Source organism: Sminthopsis crassicaudata, chromosome 1 (assembly GCF_048593235.1).
Source record: "Sminthopsis crassicaudata isolate SCR6 chromosome 1, ASM4859323v1, whole genome shotgun sequence".
Lineage (NCBI taxonomy): Eukaryota > Metazoa > Chordata > Mammalia > Dasyuromorphia > Dasyuridae > Sminthopsis > Sminthopsis crassicaudata.
Genome location: NC_133617.1, coordinates 584,175,649 through 584,198,891, shown reverse-complemented (window position 1 = coordinate 584,198,891; position 23,243 = coordinate 584,175,649). Strand labels below are relative to the sequence as shown.

At 31.9% G+C, this 23,243-nt stretch overlaps 1 protein-coding gene across 2 annotated transcripts in view; it reads left to right on the top strand.

Annotated features, from left to right (window-relative positions):
- Positions 1-23,243, top strand: part of AP3B1 (adaptor related protein complex 3 subunit beta 1) — a 318,879-nt gene that overhangs the window by 80,499 nt on the left and 215,137 nt on the right. For both annotated transcript variants that reach the window (XM_074282333.1, XM_074282332.1), the window contains exons 4-6: positions 11,567-11,662; positions 15,269-15,429; positions 17,844-17,910. In XM_074282333.1, the coding sequence (XP_074138434.1) occupies positions 11,567-11,662; positions 15,269-15,429; positions 17,844-17,910 (324 nt within the window). The remainder of the gene's footprint in view (positions 1-11,566; positions 11,663-15,268; positions 15,430-17,843; positions 17,911-23,243) is intronic.

Here is a 23,243-nt window from a genome sequence, read left to right as displayed (position 1 = left end):
AAAAAAATTGGTGGAATCTTATAATGTGTCCCAAGGCAACAAGAATCACTGTTTTTATGAAACAAGGGATCATTTTCAGTCATTCAACAAACACTTATTAAGTACTTACCATGTGCTAAGTAGACTCCATTCTAAGGGTTCAGGATACACAGAAATGAAGTTGACTCTACTCTTAAGGAGCTTCAGTTCCAGCAGAGGAAATGACATGCCCATATATCAGTACAGGCCCCTAGGTAGTGCAGTGGATAGAGCAGTAAGCTAGTTGGTGGGTAGATTCTGATTTCAAATTTAGATCAGATGCTTTCTGTGTGACCCTGGGCAAATTATTTAACTTTTCAGCCTCAGTTTCTTCAGTTGTAAAATGGGGATAGTAACACTTACCTAGCAGGATTGGGAGGATCAAATGAGATATTTGTAAAAGCATTTAGCACATAGTATTTGGCATGTATTACTCAGTTTGTTTGTACCCATATCTTCATGACAACATGGGCTATATCATGACAATGGTTTGCCATTTCCTTTTCCAGTGGATTAAGGCAAACAGATTAAATGACTTGCTTAGGGTCTAGTAGAGGGCCTGAACTTTGGAGAAGTATACTTGAAACAAGGTACTAACCAAGTGGAATTGATGAGATGATGGTTTTTTAGTTCACATATATACTTAGTACTTAGTATGGTAATGTAATGGTTCTCTATCACTTTTACTTCTTTGTTCAAAAATCATCAAAAAGGACATGGAAATATAGGATATTAAAATTTACCATGATTTTTGATGCATACCAAAATGTAGAGCTCATTTAATTTGGAATCAGTCTTCTAGAGTTCAGATTCTTTTTTTTTTTTTCAATCAATTAATCATCAAGTATTTATTAATTGCTTTCTATGTGTCAGAAAGCAGCTATGTGGCTTAATGGATAGAATGCTGGATCTGCAGTCAAGAAGATGTGAGTTTGAATGTCTCAGTCACTCACTAGCTGTGTGACCCTGGACAGGTCACTTCACCTAAATTTGCCTTATTCCACTAAGCAAGGAAATGATAAAACACTACAGTGTTTGTCAGGAAAAAAACACTACAGTCTTTGTCAAGGAAAAAAGATGTCCCAAATCATGAAGAGTCAGATGTGACCAAACAGCAACAATGAGTCAGACAAATAAAAACAGTTCCTGCCATCTGGGGGGGAGGGGCTTCCTTCTAATGGAGAGGGGAACCACATCTGTATAAATAGAATTATATAAGAAGCAGAATGGATGGAAGGAGAGGGAGCAGAAGCTGGGGACACTGGGAAAGGCTTACTGAAAAGGCTGTGTTTGAGCTGAATCTTAAAAGAAGCCTGGGCTTCTACCAAGTCCAAAATCAACAAGTGCTAGATGAATTGAATTGCTTTATTTAGAGCTCAGATTCTTAAACTGTGGTTTGTGACCCCCAAACTGGGATTTCCCCATATTGAAGACTGTTAGCTTTTCAAAAATGGCAGTCATTAGTTCATTTGAAACTTTTTCCTAATTTCCATATAGAGTTTTTCTCCTGTTATATAATGGGAGATTCATTTGTACCTTTTCTCTCTTTTTTTCACTCTGTACCTACAGGAGCTAAAAGAAAATTTCAATAGCTAAGTATATATAGATGAATAAAATATTGCTAGAAAATTTTATTGTCAATGTTTAAATAATTTCCACTTTTTCAAAGAAGATAAATTGAGTGAAGAGGCTATATAAGTACATGGTATATTGACTCAATAAAATAACCATTAAGTAGGTATGACAGTTGAATTTTTGATACAAATAGATGAATCAGAACAGTTAGGTATTAGTTGTATATGTAATATACAGCTATGATTGCAGTGTCCAGATTAAACTAATACCAGCTACTGGTTTAGCACTTAAAATTATTGAATCAGGAATCATTACTACATTAATAGCTTTTTCACAGAGATGGCTAGAATTTACTTTTCAAGGAATCTTGAATTGAGACACTCAGAATCTAATAAAGTATGTAGAAATTTTTTAAATAACATAGCTTAACAATAGCTTTTTATTTTTCAAAATACTGCATGCAAAGAGAGTTTTCATCATTTACCCTGGCAAAACCTTGTGTTCCAAATTTTTCTTCCTCTTTCCCTTTCTCCCTCTTCCCTTGGACAGCAAATAATCCAATATAGATTAAACATATGCAATTCTTCTAAATGTATATCTATATTCATCATGATGCACAAGAAAAATCAGATCAAAAGGGAAAAAAAAATTAAGGAAAAAACCAAGTAAGCAAGCAAACAACAATAACAACAGTAGCAGCAGCAACAAAAAGTTGAAAATACTATGCTGTGATACACATTCAGTCCCCTTTCTGTATTCAGTTGGTTGTCTCCATCATAAGTCTATTAAAATTGGCCTGAATCACATCATTGTTGAAAAGAGCCAGGTCCATCACAGTTAATCATCACATAGTCTTATTGTTGCTATGGAGAATATTCTCCTGGTTCTACTCTTTTCACTTAGCATCAGTTCATGCAAGTCTCTCCAGGCATAATATTCCTTTACATTCACATACCTTAACTTATTCAGCTATTCTCCAACTGATGGGCATCTATTCAGTTTATAGTTCCTTGCTACTTCAAAAGGTCTGCTACAAGCATTTTTGCACATGTGGGTCCTTTTTCCATTTTTTTCATGATTTCTTTGGAATGTAGGCCCAGTAAAGACACTGATGGATCAAAGTGTATGTACTGTTTGATATCCTTTTGAGCATTGTTTCAAATTGCTCTTCAGAATGGTAGGATCTGATCACAACTACACCAACAATGTATTAGTGTCCCAGTTTTCTCACATCCCTTCCAACATTATCATTATCATTATTTTAGCCAATCTGAGAAGTGTGAAGTGGTACTTCAGAGTTGTCTTAATTTACATTTCTCTAATCAATAGTGATTTAGAGCATTTAGAAAATAAATTTTAAAAGAATTTTTAGAAAAAAAAATTTCATGCATGAACCATTTTTCCTTCTATACTAACTTGATTGGAATAATTTGAAATAGAAGTTGTTTTTTTTTTTTTTTTTTTTTTTGTTGTTGTTGTTGTTTGGATTTTTGGTTCTGTTTTTTAGCATATGCTAAGTGAACTGAATTTACTGTCCTCTAAGACAGTAAATAAATTGTATAACTTAGCTGTGTGATTATTGTCATCACATTGAATAATGTTATTGTAAATCATTTTTAGAGTTGACTAACTTTGTTGATAAAACACAACCAAAAATCTATTTTTAACAATTGGTGCCAATTTAGGAAGTAGATTAATTTAACTTTTTTTTTTTTTTTTTTTTTTTTTAATGACTTATCAGATTCATTCTTTTTGGGACATAAGGATTGGAAAAGCAGGTTAATGTTTGGAATATCATTTTCTTCCTAAAGCAGATATATTGGAGCAGCATGTTCACATGAGATTGTTGATTTTTCTTTCCTTTATATAGCAGTCACATAGCAGTTATGTTCTTTGTACCTGTAAGTTTAGAGGCTTGAGGGATTTAATAAGTAAATTTATGTGAAAATAACGATGTACTGTTCTGGTCCTACCAAGATTGGTCTGTCGTTAAACAAACATTTAAATGCTTAATGTTTATATAGCCAAATTCTGAGAACTATGGGAGATATAAAGAACATGTGGCTGCTCATCTGAAGGCTTACATACATGAAAAACTTAATTGAAATTGTGTAATGCATTTATTAAGTACCAACATATGAAGGACAAATGATGTAATGTGGAGGAAGAAGAGAGTACTACATTCTGATTCTTAGACTTGAGCTGGAGCTATTTCATTTTCTCCCTCTGTTTTCTCCTCTCTCTCCTCTCCCTCTCTCCTGATTCCAGATTTTGAATATCATTTCCTTTATTTAAAACCTATTATTTTTATTTTTTCTACTGTACCACTTCTTATGATAATACTTGACTATTGAAAAGTAACATTGCTTTTAATCTTAACCTTGTCTTTCACGTTTCAATAAGTTTTTTCTTAGTAGTAGTATTCCAGATTTTAATGAAAAAGTTCTCATTCACCATGACCTTCCATATCTTTAGCAGTCTTATAGACTTTGGTCATGATCAACAACCCTAACTGTGTGTCCTGTCTCTCTCGCTCCATCTTAAATTTCAACTTTTCAGATTAGTGTGTGTTAAATTTTTAAGTTTGACACATCTTCAGGGATTTTCAGTGATTTCCATATCTCCTTAAATATAACTGATAAATCAGATTCTCTCTAGTGTATATAATTTGGTTTATTTTTCTCTTAATATATTTCCTTATAGTTGACATTTGTGAAGGTTATCTACATCCTTTTCTGCTCTCTTAAGAAATCATTTTGAAATTTATCCCTACCAACCTAGTATTTCACTAAAGTTTTTAAACTTGTGCTTTGGATATAGTTTCTTTTTACAAAGAACAAATGTGGTTTATGTAAACCAAAGAATATTCCTATATTTTTGTGTTTGTAGGTCTTTTCATCACTCTTGGGAAGAGGTGATTAAGAAAGTCAATGCATTGACTATCCCTTATAATAAACTCCTGGTCTCTTTGTTCCAGATAAGAAATTATATGTTTAAGTTGATATTGAAATGACTAAAACCTGGGTGCTGCTGATGGTTGAATTTAGAAGGGGTATAAATATCATTAATTAGTAATGTAATTTTAAGAACAGAAGTGGTTAACTTTAAAGACTGTCAGAATTAGAAGTAATCGACACCTTTTCCTTTGCAGTGAGAATTTTTATATATAATTTAGTGTTCTATAACTAATATTATCACAATAAGTATAATTACAAATGTTCTTTTCTCGTGGCATTTTATTTCATATCCTGGCTTTCTTGTCCCAAAATATATTGCTATTTTTATTCATTGAGCCGTGTTTAATCTTCTGACATTAGGGGAAAACTAAAAGAGACTTTTTATTATCTTCAGAGAATTGAAAGACGTTTCATTGTTTCCAAAGTGTGTTCTATAAATTTCATTTTTCTAAGTGCATGCTGCCCTAGGCTCAGTTGGGCTGTTCATCATATGTCATTAGATGTCAAAATATACCAAAAGTGACCTAGTAAGAAATCAGTCGTTATAGCACAAAAATAATCAAAGGTTTTAGTCAATAACTCATGAAGTTTGATGTACTAGTATTGATAAACTAATTAAACAGATCTGCCTGTGTTCTTCCAGCCTAATGTAGCCCTGCTATGATTAGTTTTACAGCAAGGAGTGTAGTAACATTGAATGAAGGTAACTGATCAGAGAATGGTGTAGTCACGAAACCCTAAGTACTCCCATTTCTGGTCACAGAGTGGTTTCAGGGAAAGAAGGCTTTTTCTGAACACCTGCAGCCATTCAGTGCATCGGCCTCTTGTGGTCAATATTGATTGGTTCTTATAGCAAAACAAGAACAAATTTAGTGTTTTGCAACCTTCTGTGATTTAATACTGTTATGCTTTTTGCCATAACTGTAGCAAAAATTTTTCTCCAATAGTGAGTAATTATAGCAGTGGCTTCTTGCACAGCTGCAGTTCTGAGTCTTCTAGTGTAGTCATTATAAACCCTGAATTATTCTGGAGTTTATAATTTAGCCATAAAAGTTGTCTCTGCAGTTGCTTTGTAAAGAGAGGGTTTGCTTACGAACGAATTCTATGAAGGTCTTTAAAAAAAACAAAAACAAGCCACTAAAACTCTTTTCCTACATTGGTTTTCACTGTACCTCCTTAAAGGGGAAGCTTGCCAAAAACTTTTAAAGGAAATATAGAATGATGTAATATAAAATCTATTACTGTCTCTGTCTGTGTTTAAAAACTTTCCAGCTTTGAAAGGATTTGTCAGATGTTATATTCTGTTGAGAAAGTTCCTGAGAACTTGAAGTTCTCAAACCATAAAGAAGTGCCTGGAATAAGACTTTAGCTGATAATCATTTAAATATTCCCAAATGGCATAGAGAAGAGAGACCAAAAATTCCTTTTCCTATGGAACTCATTATCTATCTAGTTAGGGGGAAATGCATAATAATAAAAACTTAAATTTATATAGTGCTATTAAAAACTATAAAGTACCAACTACACATGTGAAAAAATAGAGAATTAAACTATATTAAAAATGTGAATTGTATGGTAGAAAATAGAAGTTATAGAGGGAAAAGATCATTGATCATAAGTGTCATAATAGAAGCAGCATTGTAATTGGTCATTAAATAATAAAGATTTAATAATTCAATAACAACTCTTTGGGGAAAAACTACAGATATTTTGGAATGGATAGAGGATAAAACCAGGATTAAAGAAGTAGAAACGCATATAGCTTTTGAGATGATAAAACTAGATGTGATGTGATTGGCTCAACAAAAGGGCTAATGTTTTTAGTAGTGAGAAGATAGTAGACAAATTCTGCCTCTGAAGGCAGAATTTGGGGCTTTTTAATTGAAGAGTTGAAGATAGACATGATAGAGAATGGGAAATTGTGGCGGTTTTTTTTTTTTTTAATAGAAAAGTGATATCATAAAGATTTTTTTTTTAAATTGAAGAATAATTTGGCAATAATGTGCAGTCAATTTTATGAAGAGTTTTCCAGGACCCACAATCCTGGGAGTTGGAGTCATGAAGATAGAAACATATAAATGTGTGTGTGTGTGTGTGTGTGTGTGTGTGTGTGTGAATTAATATTCTATCTTAAATGGATTTTAGTGTTCAAAAAGGACAGTGATATTTAGGAAATAATGGAAGAAAAAGGTAGGTTGGAGTCAAATAGTAGAGGGTTTTACATGCTGGATTGAAGAGATTGTATTTTATGTTAGAAGCAATAAAGTACTGTTGAATAGATTGGGGGTTAGAGGAATAACATGTGGAGCAATGGGTGGCAAAGTAAATAGACCAGCATTCCTGGAGTCATTAAAAATCTGAGTTCAAATGTAGCCTCAGACATATCCTAGCTGTGTGACCCTAGTTTGATTCAATTTCTTCATTTATAAAATGGGGATAATAATAACTACCTCTCAAGGTTCCTTCAAGGCTCATATGAAATAATAATTGTAAAGTGCTTAGCACAATGCCTGGTGCATAATAAGTGCTAAATAAATAATAGCTATTATTATTATTATCCCGATAAATCCTGGAGAAAGAACCTGGAAATAATAAGAATGAAGTAAAAGTAAATAAATTTCAGCCTATATTCTTTCATTTTCTTTTTTAAACTTTTGAATATGACATTTTTCCATTATAATTTTACAGAATAGAGGTTATATGGCATAATAGATAGAAAGCCAACTTTAACCTTAGGAAGACCTGGAGTCAAACAGAGTCTCTACCCTTAGTGACTTTGTAATCTTGGGGAGGTCACTTAACCTTACCAGTACTTTTAAATTGTAGAAAAGTGCTGAAATGCACTGGCAGGGAAAATTTCACCTGAGTTTCCTTGCTAAGGAAATCACAGAATGAGTCCCTTTCTCTAGCTTATGATATATAAAATAAATTTGACTTTAAGGGAGACATTGAGAAGTGTTTTCAACACTTAGTGAATTTTCGAAACATTTGCCTGTTTCCACATTTTATATATATGTGAAGATGAAAAATATCATCTATAGAACAATTCATGCTTTGTATATAATCACAAAACTCGTTGATATTTTAATACTTATATAATGTCTTCCTTGGAATGCCTTTTTTAGACTTTCTGGATAATTAACAAATTAAGAGATTTGCACTTTAAAAGTACTTTGAATTGTTATTCCTTTACCCAGTAAAGTAATATCTTCTTATATAGATGAGGAAACTCAGATGAAGCAAGATTATATGATTTACCTAAGGGAAATTGAGAGTTAATTTGAAATTAAAAGACATTCATTTTCACAAAGTTATTTTGTCTGATTATATATCAACAGAATTGATAATTTAAATGAAACGATTGGAATATTTACAAAAATATAAAACAAAACAATCAAATAAAATTAAAACAACCTAATCTTAGAAAAGTGAAGTTAAATCAATTACAAATGAATTCAAAAATGAAAAGCAACAATAACAGCACTCTAGCATCAGCTAGATATACAAATTAATTTTTAGCAAACATTCACAAAACAGCTAATTCCAGTATTAAACATTTTCCAAAAATTCTTTCAGTGATTCAAATGGGGTCACAGAAACTAAACCAGAAATAGACAATTTAAATAAAGAAAATATAAATTATCATATCTGGTGCATCTTAGTGCAGAAATTTTACATGAAAGATTGAACAAAAAACTGTAGGAAAATATCAGAAAAATTATTCAGTGAGCAGCTCAGATTTATAAGGGAATTTAAGGTTATTTTATTAGAAGGATTGTAAACCTAATAGATCATATTAACAGAAAACAGCCAAATTCACAAGATTGTAGTAATAGAGTAGACATTGAAAAGTCTTGACAAAGTTCTATACCTCTTTCTGTTAAAACAACAGCAACAACAACCACAACCACAATCACATCACCACCACCACTACTGGAAAACATAGGAAAAATTATGTTTTCCTCACCATGGTAATTAATATCTATCTAAAAATCAAGGTAAACTCTATATGTAATATAGAAATGTTGGAAGCTTTTCAGTAACATAAACGATAAAGATGTTCATTATCATCATTTTTATTTTACAGAGTTAAAGGATTTCTGCCTGTGGTCATTAGACAAGAAAATAGAATGAAGAAATAAATCATAGACAGAGGGAAAACATCAGTATTTGCTAGTTTTTAAATGATTTCCATAAAAAGCTTAGGGTTAGGTTATCTATGAGATCAAAATTATTTTCATAATAATGCTAAAATATTTTTTTTACAATATTATCCCAAACTAGTCTTCCAGCCTAATGGAAGAGATAACCGTTGCCAAGGAAAAATTAAAAAAAAAAAAAAAAAAGTGGTGTAGTTTTATCAGTATATGTGTCCGATATGCCAATCATATGTCAATATGTATGTCAATTACGTGTCTAGGTAGCTCAACCACATTATACTCTAAAAAGTTATACCCAGCTTTTGTTTATATGAATTACATCTAATGGAAATTAAAAATATTTTAGCATTATTATGAAAATAGTTTTGACCTCATAGATTCCATGCTTTAAGCTTTTTAGGTTTACAAAGTAAAAAAACAAATGAACATAGTTAACTTATAGTGTCCAATAAATTTCAAAATTGCAAATATTAGAATAGGACTTATCCCACAAAAGCAATTGTGAAAATTAGAAGGTAGCCTTAAAAATTAGGTTTAGGTAATCATCTCACATGTAGTACAATAATATCCAAATAGATTATTGGCCAGATGTTAAAGGTTCTATAAGCAGATAAGGGGAATAAGGAAGAAAATGCCATATACAAGTTTGTATAGGAGAAGTAGATCATAAGAAATAAAATGAATAGTTTTGATTTTGTAAAACTGAAGTTTTTGCATAAAATAAGATCATCACAGTTAAAATTAGAAGCAAAATAGATAACTGGAAAAATATTTGCAGCAAGTTTCTCTGACTAAATAAATAAATCGGCAAATTAGATAAGAATGTTAGCCATTCCCCCAAAGATAAATACATTATCAAAGTAAATGAACAGGCAGTTTTCAAAGAAAGAAATCTTAAGTTCCCAGTAGCTATATGAAAAAAAAAAAAGATTTAAACAATTATTTGAGAGATACAAATTAAATTCATTTTTACCTTGTAGCCATCAGATTGGTAAAGGTGATTAAAACTAATAGACAAGTTTTAGAGAACCTGTGGAAGATAATGACATGATTGCATTGTTGTTGGAGTTGTGAATTGATTCAGTCATTTTTTTTTGTGAGCAATTTAGAATTTATGCCCCTAAAATCACAAAAGTGTATAGGCAACATTGACTTAAGAGATAAATCTAGTAGGCTTTTATTCCCCCCAAAAAACAAAGGAAGATGAAAACTATCCATAAATACAACAATATTTATAACAATTCTTTCAGTGATAAAGAAGTGGAAATTAAGGGATTACTTATCAGAGAATCCCAGAATGAATACTGGTATAAGAATGTAGGAATATTATCATGTTCTAAGAAATAAGAAAGAGAATGGTTTCTTAAAAATTTGAGAACATTTGAATGAACTGACATAGAGTAAGGCAAGAATCAAGAAGACAGTTTATATGGTAACTGAAAGAAAAGCAATATGTAAAGATATTAGGTCTTTGCCAATGTAATAATTAGCCATTATTTCAGGACTGATGATGAAACAGATATGCTACTAAAATCTACTGTTAAGGAAATGATAAGACTCATGATATAGAATGATATATACTACTAGATACATATATTTTCGGAACTGGCAAACGTATGAATTTGTTTTCTTTCACTCTGTTTATTTGTTTTATTTTTTCCTTTGAGAAATTCAATAATATTAAAGTTTTTTTTTAAAAAGAGGGCCATTGATCTATAGTTTTTAAAATGCTAAATATGAGCAATAAATCTTTAAAATTTAAAAAATAATCAACTCCATGGACAAAGCTCTGAAGTCAAGCCCCAGTGGCTGCCAATGGAGAAATTAATTAAAGCCCCACTCAATTTTTTTCCTCTTAGGCAATTGGGGATAAATGACTTGCCCAGGGTCACACAGCTAGGAAGTGTTAAGTGTCTGATCCCAGATTTGATCCCAGATTTAAGTCTTCCTGACTTAAGGGCTGGTGCTCTTATCTACTGTGCCACCTAGCTGTCCCTCCTCCCCCAACTCATTTTTATATAAAATAAGAGCATTACTGTATGTTGCAGCCATTGAGAATCTTTTAATAAAGAGTATCATTGCTACAGATCATAAAAGAAATGTATAGGTATAACAGAAGGATATTCTCGAAAGGAAACACAGACAAGCAGGACAGATTTGAAATTAATATTTAGATTTAATAGACACTTAAAAAAGCCAATTATATATAACAGACTTACAATTTTATATTGTTATTACTGTTCTATTTTGCACTTGACATTTTTTTTTTTTAAATCTTAAGTAAAATATTAGCAGAGATTACTCTCCAGTATAAAGTACTATGACCAAGTAGCATTTATACCAGGAATGCAGGGCTGGTTCAATATTAGGAAAAATTATTAGCATAATAGACTCTATCAATAACCAAACTAAAAAAAAAAATCATATGAAAACGTTGTTTTTTTTTACATTGGCGAAGTTAAGAATTTAATAAATGTATAATCTTTAGAGGACAATATTTTATGCTAGGTTTATAAATGCATATTTTGGTATTACCTGTATTTTAGTTTAGTAGTTTTCTTGAAATACTTCTTTTAGATATTATGGACAATTAAACACCCTGTACTTTAAAATCACTTTGAAATTTTGTTTCCATGATCTAGAGTAATATCCTTATTATAGAGATTGTAATTTTTCTTGAGGAAAATTTAGAATAACTTTGAAACTAAAAGATTTTCAATTCCAAAAATATTATTGAGCAATATTATATTGAGTTATAGGATTTTTTTTTTTTTTTAATGTGGTGAGTTCCTTATCTTTCAGTCTGGTATGATCAGACATGGTTTTTATCTTTCCTTTCCTGCACTTTCCCTCCAGATCAAAAAGCTGGTCTATGTTTACCTGGTCCGATATGCTGAGGAGCAACAGGATCTGGCTCTTTTGTCCATCAGCACTTTTCAACGAGCTCTAAAAGTAAGTAATAGCACAAATTGTTCTAGGGTAACAAGATGTTTGCACAGTTGAATGAGGTTACTATTTAGAAGAGAAGTTCTATATTTATTTAATGTCAGAATAGTGTCTTAAAAAACTTACAACCTTTTTGTCATGGTGAGTGAATTATATTCCCAAGGAATAGTTTATGGTCCCTCAGAATCTTTTCTCTTTGGAAGCCTGTGTGTAAGTTCTTATTTTCATGTCTGTTTAAAAATGTTTAATCATGACTTTATTGGTCTTTACTACTATGTTGGTTGGTGGAAGAAGAAAATGGAACAGAATCCTTGCTTTTCTAATTCCTACTGTTTTGTAGGATAATTGCTAATAGGCATCTAAGGGAAAAAAATGTAAAACATTGTACTAAATAGTTAAATTCTAGGAAACGAGGAAGAACAAACTTGTAAAGTAAAAGTAAAGTAAAAATTATAGAAAAAAGCATAAAAAACAAAACTATGTCATTAAAATGAGTAATCTCACAAAAATAATTTAGTAAAATACTGAGGATTTTAAAATTTTTGTCCAGTCCTGTATTTCACTAGTTATGTGGTACTCCCAATGAATCAGACCCTTTCTGCAAATGCTGACCAACAACTATTTTGCAATATGTAGTCTTAGTTACATCCAGATACTGAAAAACTAAATCAGGTCATTTGCCCTTGGTCAATCTGAAAGTGTTTGATTCTGAAAGTAATAGTTACTATTTTTAATCTTTGATCTAAAGTTAGTGCTTTTAATTTATAGTTTGAATAAAAATTTTAGTAAGAAACTGATGGATGTACCAAAACAAATCTAAATATTAGGAATTTTTGTTTTTGAAGTTTAATTTTGATTTTAGAAATAGCTAAAAGATATTGATAATGTGAATTCCTCAGTCATATGAATGACTAGCTTATTTTGTCGCCGAATACCAGCTTAATGATTACTGCTTTGAAAATCTAATATTTATTATTATTAGACTTTAGGCTTTATTATTAGACTTTGTAGAAACTGATTATAATTCTCTAGATTTTTCTTCATTGAGAATTCTGATTTTAAAAAATGACTGTCTTTTTACATTGTATTGAAAACTTGGATGAATATAAATGATGAAATAAAGTTAATTTTTGTAGTTTTAAAAAAATACTGTATCAGGAGTGCTACTTCAAGCCACATGTTTTAGATTTTGAGACTGGCTCTCCATTTTTCTATGTTGCTACTTCTTGATATTGAATGATAGCTATGCATATTTAAATAATTATTTTGTTTTTAGTTAGCTACTAAGTTTTAATCAAAATTTATTTTATCCTTATGTTCCTTTTTTTTTTTTTTTTTAATGCTATCTTATTGTGCCTTTTGGACTAATGGACATATTAGCTTGAAAGACTACTCTGAACAAAATAAATCCATATAAATCCTCAGCATTTTTATACATTACCAACACAATCCAACAGCAAGAGATACAAAGAGAAATTCCATTCAAAATAACTGTCGATAGTATAAAATATTTGGGAATATATCCACCAAAGGAGAGTCAGGAATTATATGAGCAAAATTACAAAACACTTGACACAAAAATAAAGTCAGATTTAAATAATTGGAAAGACATTCAGTGCTCTTGGATAGGCCGAGCGAATATGATCAAGATGACAATACTCCCTAAACTAATCTATTTATTTAGTGCTATACCAATCAGACTCCCAAGAAACTATTTTAATGACCTAGAAAAAATAACAACAGAATTCATATGGAACAACAAAAGGTCGAGAATTTCAAGGGAAGTAATGAAAAAAAAAATTAAGTGAAGGTGGTCTAGCTGTACCTGATCTAGAACTGTATTATAAAGCAACAGTCACCAAAACCATTTGGTATTGGCTAAGAAATAGACTAGTTGATCAGTGGCATAGGTTAGGTTCACAGGGCAAGATAGTGAATAAAAATAGCAATCTAGTGTTTGACAAACCCAAACATCCCAACTTTTGGGATAAGAATTTATTATTTGACAAAAACTGCTGGGAAAATTGGAAATTGGTATGGCAGAAACTAGGCATGGACCCACATTTAACACCACATACTAAGATTAGATCAAAATGGGTCCAAGATTTAGGCATAAAGAACGAAATCATAAATAAATTGGAGGAACATGGGATGGTTTACCTCTCAGACTTGTGGAGGAAGAAGGAATTTGTGACCAAGGAGAACTAGAGACCATTATTGATCACAAAATAGAAAATTTTGATTACATCAAATTAAGAAGCTTTTGTACAAACAAAACTAATGCAAACAAGATTAGAAGGGAAGTAACAAATTGGGAAAACATTTTTACAGTTAAAGGTTCTGATAAAGGCCTCATCTCCAAAATATACAGAGAATTGACTTTAATTTATAAGAAATCAAGCCATTCTCCAATTGATAAATGGTCAAAGAATATGAACAAACAATTTTCAGATGATGAAATTAAAACTATTTCCACTTATATGAAAGAGTGTTCCAAATCACTATTGATCAGAGAAATGCAAATTAAGACAACTCTGAGATACCACTACACTCCTGTCAGATTGGCTAAGATGACAGGAACAAATAACGAGGAATGTTGGAGGGGAGGTGGGAAAACTGGGACACTGATGCATTGTTGGTGGAGTTGTGGAAGAATCCGGTCATTCTGGAGAGCAATCTGGAACTATGCCCAAAAAGTTATCAAACTGTGCATACCCTTTGATCCAGCAGTGCTACTACTGGGATTATATCCCAAGGAAATACTAAAGAAGGGAAAGGGACCTGTATTTGCCAAAATGTTTGTGGCAGCCCTTTTCATAGTGGCTAGAAACTGGAAAATGAATGGATGTCCATCAATTGGAGAATGGTCAGGTAAATTATGGTTTGTGAATGTTATGGAATATTATTTTTCTGTAAGAAATGACCAGCAGGATGAATACAGGGAGGCTTGGAGAGACTTACATCAACTGATGCTGAGTGAAATGAGCAGAACTAGGAGATCATTATACACTTCAACAATGATACTATATGAGGATGTATGCTGATGGAAGTGGATATCTTCAACGTAGAGAAGAGCTAATCCAATTCCAATTGATCAATGATGGACAGAATCAGCTACATCCAGAAAAGGAACACTGGGAAATGAGTGTAAACTGTTTGCGTTTTCGTATTTCTTCCCAGGTTATTTTTACCTTCCGAATCCAATTCTTACCGTGCAACAACAATAAGAACAACAAAATTCGGTTCTGCACATATATATTGTACCTAGGATATACTATAAGATATTTAACATGTATGGGAATGCCTGCCATCTAGGGGAGGGGCTGGAGGGAAGGAGGGGAAAAATTCGGAATAGAAGGGAGTACAAGGGATAATGCTGTAAAAAATTACCTATGCATATGTACTGCCAAAAAATGTTATAATTATAAAATTTAAAAAAAAAAGTAAAAAAAAGACTACTCTGAAACTTTATGTATCAAATTTTGATGAGCACTTTCCATATTTGAAACTAAAAGAAAATGCCTTGTAAACCATCCTTGTAAACATTACATGCAGTTTTAAAATGTACGTGATTTTAGATACTATTAATATTAAAATTTTTTGTGTTTTTAGGATCCAAATCAATTAATTCGTGCAAGTGCTTTGAGAGTCCTTTCCAGTATCAGAGTACCAATCATTGTTCCTATCATGATGCTTGCTATTAAGGAAGCTTCTGCTGATTTATCGCCATATGTTAGAAAGAATGCTGCCCATGCAATACAAAAATTGTACAGGTAAGAGTCCAAAAGATATGATAACAGTGGAGAAGATATAATGTGGTATTATAGTTGCTGGAAGGCTGGATAAGAAGTCAAGAAGACATGATTTCATGTCATGCCATAAATACTTATTATGTGACCATGTCCCATTTTCTTCACCTATAAGATCCATAATAAAGCCTATATTGCTTTACAGGATTATTCTAAATATCAGTTTACAAAATGAATGTCAAGGGTTTTCAATCTTTAAAGTGTTTTATAAATTTTAGTTGTTAGTAATTTCTTATAGAATGATAAAGTAAACATTGAAAGCCTGCTTAATAAACATGTAATTAATGTCATCTTTTAGTTAGATCACAGTTTTTCTTCAGACTATTCATAAGTTTCATTTCGGTTTTATTTATATTAGAAAGCCATCTTATCCTGTGAACTATGAGTTTCTTTAGGTGTGGTAAGAATTATACCTTTTTGTAACTTTAAATAATATTTGCTTATTCCCTCAGAGTTGTTTTAGTTTGGTATTTTTTTCTTTCTGAAGTAAGCTAGGTTTCTCAGTTTCTATTTCCTTTCAGTTTTTATCTTGGTATTGGGGACTGGCTCTTTATGCTTGTTGATGAATCAACAACAAATTGTTTTTAAACTGTCATGTTACAGTGTTAGTTTATTATCAGTGACACTTGGCATTTATGTAGTATTTTATCTTTGAGTCTCATAGCAGCCATATGGAAGAGGCAGGATAGATATTGTTTTCCTTTTAATAGATGAGTTAAATGAGAGTCAAAAATTATAGCGTGCCCTGAATCACTGGTTAACAATCAGGAAAGCTAGGACTTCACCCTGTCTGTTCAGAATCATGATTCTAGGCTCTTTTTGCTGAACTACACTTAGGTCCCTAAGTAAATAGCTATAAACAAGAAATTAAAATGTTATTTAATTCCATTTTGTAGGCGGATATAAATGAATTATGTATATATTCATGTGCTTTATATTTAAATTATTATCAAAATTATTTTTTGTCACACAATCAATAGGTCAAAGTCTAAACTTATAATGAAAAGGACTCTCTAGCACAAGGATCTCTTTGACTCCACCCTCCCTCCGAAATGGATAAACACATTATTCTATACAAACAGGACAGTTTGGGAGAAGTAACCTGATTATGATTCTCGTTTTATTCCTGAGAATAAGCGAGTTGAGAGTTCACATAATAGTGTTGATATTATTTATAATAGTTGTAATAGTACTAAAAACAACTAATAACAGCTAGCATTTATAAGATACTTTCAAGTATTACAAAATAATTTACAAATATTATTACTGAGAGGTAGATATTATTATTATTTCCATTTTACAGGTAAGCAAAGTGAGGAAGACAGATATTACTTAATATCTTGCATAAAGTCATATTGCTAAGAAGTGTCCATGACAAGATTTGAACTCAGATTTTCTGATTCTGGGTTTAGTGTTCTATCCACTGTACCACCTAGTGAAATACAAATATTACAGGTTGAGAGCTTATCTTGATTGGGGAGATATACATCATCCATATTTCTTAAACTAAATATTTGGTCCCAGGCAGTGAGAACAGGTGAAATTGGGTAATAGAATTTCATTTACTTTCTTGGAATATAGAAAGCTTAGCATTTTTCATTTTCCTTGAATTGGGTAGAATTCAAAATTGCCAAGGTGAACTTGGGACTTTTCCAGGGCCTGATTTTGTCCTGTGAACATAATCAATTTAGTGATCAACAATCCCATTTAGTGGTTAAATGTAGTTTTCTTATGTAGCTTCCTGAAGTAGAACTAGATTGTTATACTGAACTTCTACTAGATTGTAAACTTTTTGTGGACAAGGATTATCTTAATTGTTTTTATAATTCTAATGCATAGCATAGTATGTATAGTTTGCTTAACAAGTATTTGAATTAATGAATCCTTTATTTGGATAGTATGATAAATGAGATGACAGATGACTAATTTTGGGAGTTAAAATGTCATTAGTATCTTATTTACATATTTTAAGGGCCATTTTTCTTAGATACAATTCAATAAACATTTATCATGCTAGCTACAATGGCAGGATCTGTGGAAAATATGAAGATTAAACAAAACTCAGTTCCTGCCCTCATGGGATCTATAATCTAATTGGTAATTTCATGGATAAATGTGAAAGCCTTAACTAATTTCCTTAATATTATTGCTATTTTTAAAGAAACTTTGAAGAGTAATATTTTTGTGCTCTTGACTGAGGAAAATTTCATTGTCTTCTCTTGACTTTTCCTTTTTGTTTATTTCTGGCTTCTCTGATAGTTATATTCATTTTGCTACTAAACTTTAATAGCAGGGAATCATGCCATAATAATATGGACCAAAACAAGAAAAGTATTTGATAAATATTGTTGAAATATTTTATTTCTTTTTGTGTTTAGCCTTGACCCAGAGCAAAAAGAAATGTTAATTGAAGTTATTGAAAAACTTCTGAAAGATAAAAGCACAGTAAGTAAGCTTTACTTAATAGAAACACCTTTGTATCTTAATAACAAATAACTATTCTCTGAGGTTTTAGAAAGGATTTTTGTTACTTTTTAGTTTTTCTATTTTTAAACTTTTAAAAAATCTGCATAAAAAAATCTCTCTTTTATTTGTATTTCATTTATGTACTAACAAACACCTTAATAAACTTCGTCCAAAGCAGGTTCCTTAAAATAATTGTCAAAAAGCACCTAATTTGTCATTTTATCTGAAAGATCAGAATATTTTCCATTTTAATAACCAATAATTTTGTTTTGAAAAAATGTTAAATTAATAATTTTTGTATTTTAACTAAGAACTACATTTATTTCGCAATATACCCATGATCCCATTTGAATGTTTTCTTATAACAGAAATTAAGCACATCTACTTGATAAGTATCTTAACAGCTTGTGCAACATTATGTGCTTGTAGCCCTTCATCTTTCTATCTAAAAGAGGGCAGGATATTCTATCATATGTTCTCTAGGACTACAACTGGTCAGTAAGCTAATCAAAGTTGAGATTTCATTTAGTGGGATTTTCATTTGTATTTCAGCCACTACATATGTTGTTTTCCTTGCTTGACTTAACTTTAATTCAATCTCATTTCATACAGGTCTTTCTACTTTTTTCAGAATTTCTCATATTTATCCTTTCTTAAGGCAAAACAACATTCCATTGTATTTTTATACCACTTTCCTTAGACATTTCTTAGGTTTTGGATATTATTTTGTTTGCATTTCTTTGGTAAGGCAAAATTATTATTTTATATATGATATATATATATATATTATATGTCATATAAATTATACATAAAAATTATCTATTAATACTTATGTCTATTTTCTTTCTCTCTGAGATTCTTAGGGATATACTCATTAATAGGATTGCTCATCTAAGAGTAGAAAAAAACCTAGTGATTCTTTTTTGCATGATTCCAAATTGTTTTCAGACTGTTTGGAACAATTAAAATTCTTACCTTATTTTATTAATATTACTTTTCCTACTACATCTCCAAATGTGGATTGTCTTTAATCATTTTTGCCAATTTGCTAGACTTGAAGCACAACCAAAAAAAAAATCGATTTGGTTGGCATTTTCCTTTTTTAGTAAGAATTGATTACATTCTTTTATTTTTATTTTTATTTTTTAAATTTATTGTAGCTTTTTTTTTTTTTTTTTTTTTTTTACCAGATATATGCATGGGTAATTTTATAGCATTGACAGTTGCCAAACCTTTTCTTCCAATTTTTCCCTTCCTTCCCCCCCCCCCCCCCACTCCTTGATGGCAGGTTGACCAATACATGGTAAATATGTTAAAGTATAAATTAAATACAATATATGTATACATGTCCAAATAGTTATTTTGCTGTACAAAAAGAATCGGACTTTGAAATAGTGCACAATTAGCTTGTGAAGGAAATGAAAAATGCAGGTGGACAAAAATAGGGGTATTAGGAATTCTATGTAGTGGTTCATAGTCATCTCCCAGAGTTCTTTTGCTGGGTGTAGCTGGTTCAATTAATTACTGCTCTATTGGAGCTGATTTGATTCAATTTGATTAAATTCTTACTATGTTTTAGGCACTGTGCTTATTAGGAGGATACTAGGAAAGGAAAAAAGTCCCGCTCCCAAAGGAATGTACAGTTCACTAGGAGACATAACATGTAAATAACTAAATACGAAGGAGGTAGATCCATAGTAGGTGAAAGTAACCTGAAAGTATAAGGCATTATCAAATGGAGAAGGTGGGAAAACTGAGTCTTGATGGAATTCATAGAGATGAAGAGACCAGAAAGACGGGATGGAGAATTTCAGGCATGGAGGATAGTGCAAAGATAGGAGAAAATCAATGATAGAGAAACAGCAAATCCACCCAAATGGATGGCTTATGGGATGCATGGAGACAGTGAATAGTTGTTAAGAGGAAAAATAGGAAGTGGCTACAATATGAGAATTTAAAATGCATCACTGAGACTTTTTTATTTTATTAGGAAGCCCCTGAAATTACTTGAGCAAGGTGATAAGCAGGGTTTTTTTTTGTTTTTTTTTGGGGGGTACTTAATGGTATTTAATTTTTTTCCAATCACATGTAAAAGATAGTTTTCAACATTCATTTTTTGTACCTATATTTTAGAAAAATGATCTTGGTATATGAGTAGAAGATGAATTGGAGTGGGGAAAGACTTGATCAGGGATACCAGGAGAGAGCTGATAAAGTATTTATATAGGATTACAGTAAAAGGGCCACAGGACCTATATAAAAAGTGAAGGTAGAAATGACAAAATTTGACAATTAATTGATTATATAAGTTAAATGAAAATGAGGAACTGAGGATGAGCCTGAAATTGTGGAGAGAATGATATTGTTCTTGACAGTATAAACCCATTCAAAATTGGAGAAAGCTTTGACAGTAGATGATGAGTTGTGTTTTAGTTATAATGAATTTAAGATGTTCATAGGATATTCATTTCAGGAGGTCATAGAAGCAACAGGAGATAAGTAATTCAATAGAGAGATTAGAAGTGAATATTTTAGGTTGGAAATCATCTATGTACAAATGATTAATTGAATCAATGACAAGATAGAGGGTTCAGGATAAAGCCTCTAACCTGAAATAGAAGGTGTGACATGGATGAAAATCTGTCAATAAAGACAAAGAAGAAGCAGTTGGAATTAAAGAGGGTAAGAGAATTCAAAGAATAGTGATAGGAAAACTTGAGGAGGTAGGAGCTTTGAAAAGAATAAAATGATGATGTCAAATGCTGTGGAGAGATTAGAAGAGATCAGGATTGAGAAAAAATGATCCAATCTAGCAATTTAGACATCATTGGTAATAGGAGAGTATAGTTTTGCGAAGGTCTGGTCTAGCTCCTCTTGTCAGGATAAGCAAAAGTCCTTGCCCCACGTGTGGACGCCAATTGTAGCGAGCTGTCGTCTCTAGAAGCTGCCGGATCACTCTCTGGGAAGAGATCTGCTGTGTCTTTCTACTCAAATCTCTCCGACAGATTCTTCTTCCTGTAGTGAACCGTTGTCTCCAGGCAGTTGCTGTTAACTCTTGTCCAAAGAAGTGACTTCCCTTCCTGCAGAGAGCCCCGTCAAGCCTGATGCAATGCAGAGTCCTCTTCTTGAATCCTGGCTCTGAATCTCCTCCAGCTCTTATCCTTCTCCAGGCTGATCTGCTCTCTGGGCCCAGTGCTGTCTCTTTTATCCTCCCAGAGAATGGGCGTGGAATAATGCAAGGGCTTCTGGGAAGAACCACCCCAGCCAATGAGCTTGCCCCCTCTATCAAGTCAACCTGAGTTCTCACCTTGTAATTGTCCAGAAAACCTGAGTTCTCACTTAGTAATCCTAACAATTGGTAATAGGAGAGTATAGTTTGTTGAATAATGAGGTGAGAAACCTGCACAGAGTATAGAAGAAAGAGAAAGAGAGAAGAAAGAAGTGGTACCAATTCTAGTTGACTTTCTCAAGGTGTTTAACCCTGAAAAAGAGGTGAGATTTATGACAATAGCTATCAAGGATGGACAGATCAAGTGTGGGTTTTTTTTTTTTGCACTTAATAGTATTTTTTTTTCCAATAACATGCAAAGATGTTTTTCATCATTCATTTTTGTATAATTTTGAGTTCCAAATTTTTCCCTCTTCCCTTCCCAAAACAGCATGCAATCTGATAGAGGTTATACATTTATAATCATGCTATATAGATTTCCACATTAGTTATAATGTGAAAGAAGGATCAGAATAAAAGGGAAAAACTATGACAAAGAAGAAACAAAGAAAAAAAAAAGTAAAAATAGTATTCTTCTATCTGCATTCAGATACCATAGTTCTTTCTCGTTCTTTCTCTGAATATGGATGACATTTTCCATCATAAGTTTTTTGGAATTGTCTTGGATTTGTATTACTGAGAAGAACTAGCTGTCATAGTTGCTTATCATACAGTGTTGTTACTGTGTACAATATTCTCTTGGTTCTGTTCACTTAGTATCAGTTCAAGTCTCCAGGTTTTTCTGAAATTATCCTCCTGATCATTTCTTATAGAACAATAGTATTTTATAACATTCACATACCATTACTTATTCAGTCATTCCTCAACTGATGGACGTCCATTTAGTTTCTAGTTTCTAGCTACTACAAAAAAAGCTGCTACAAACATTTTTGCACATGTGTATCCCTTTCCTTTCTTTAAGATCTCTTTGGGGTACAAGCCCAGTAGAAACACTGCTGGGTCAAAGAGTATGCACAGTTTGATAGACCTTTGGGCATAGTTCTATACTGCTTTCCACAATGGTTGGATCAGTTTACAACTTTATCAACAATGCATTAGTGTCTCAGTTTTTCCACACCTACTTCAACATTCATCATTGTCTTTTCCTGTCATCTTAGCCAATCTGAGATATGTGTAATGATATCTTAGAGTTGTTTTTGTATTTCTCTGATCAACAGTGATTTAGAACATTTTTTCATATGACTAGAAATGGTTTTAATTTCTTCATCAAAAAATTGTTCACATCCTTTGACAGTTTATCAGTTGGAGAATGGCTTGTATTCTTATAAATTTGAGTCCATTCCCTATGTATTTTAGAAATGAGGCTTTTATCAGAACTTTTGGATTAAAATTTTTTTCTCTACATTGGTTTTGTGTACAAAAAAATTTTAACTTAACATAATCAGAATTAACTATTTTGCATTCCATAATGTATTCTAGTTCCTTATTTGGCCGCAAATTCCTTTCTTCTGAGAGTTAGACTAAGCTTTGTTCTTTTAATTTGCCTATAGTGTCACTCTTTATATCTAAATCATGAATCCATTTCAACCTTATCTTGGTATAAGGTGTTAGGTATGGGTCATTGAGAAGGATCACTTCTTCATCTAATCTGGGAGTGAAGGACAAATTTGAAGAAGAGCTCTGAGGAAGGGAAATTCTCTTATTTAACAGTTTCTTTTAAAATATGAGACCTAGTCCTTGGCTAAGAGAATTAAGATTGATGTAGGGTTCCCTGGGAGAATTGAGGGGAGATGAAAAAGTTTGGAATAACCACTAAGGAAAGTGGGATTAGAGATCAATTGGAAAAGAATATAATGTTTTCTTGTTTCATTGAGGGCCCAATTAAGATTAAATACTATAAATTTTTGGTGTGAACAGTCAGCATGATTTCATAAGTTCTTAAAGTTTTAGAGTTATGTCCATGGAAGAGAAATACATGGGCAAGATCAAGGGTGTAACCATCTATGTATTACTGAGGTGGAATGGATGGGTAGGTCATATCTATATATATCTAAAAACACACAAACACATATTTCCTAGTTTG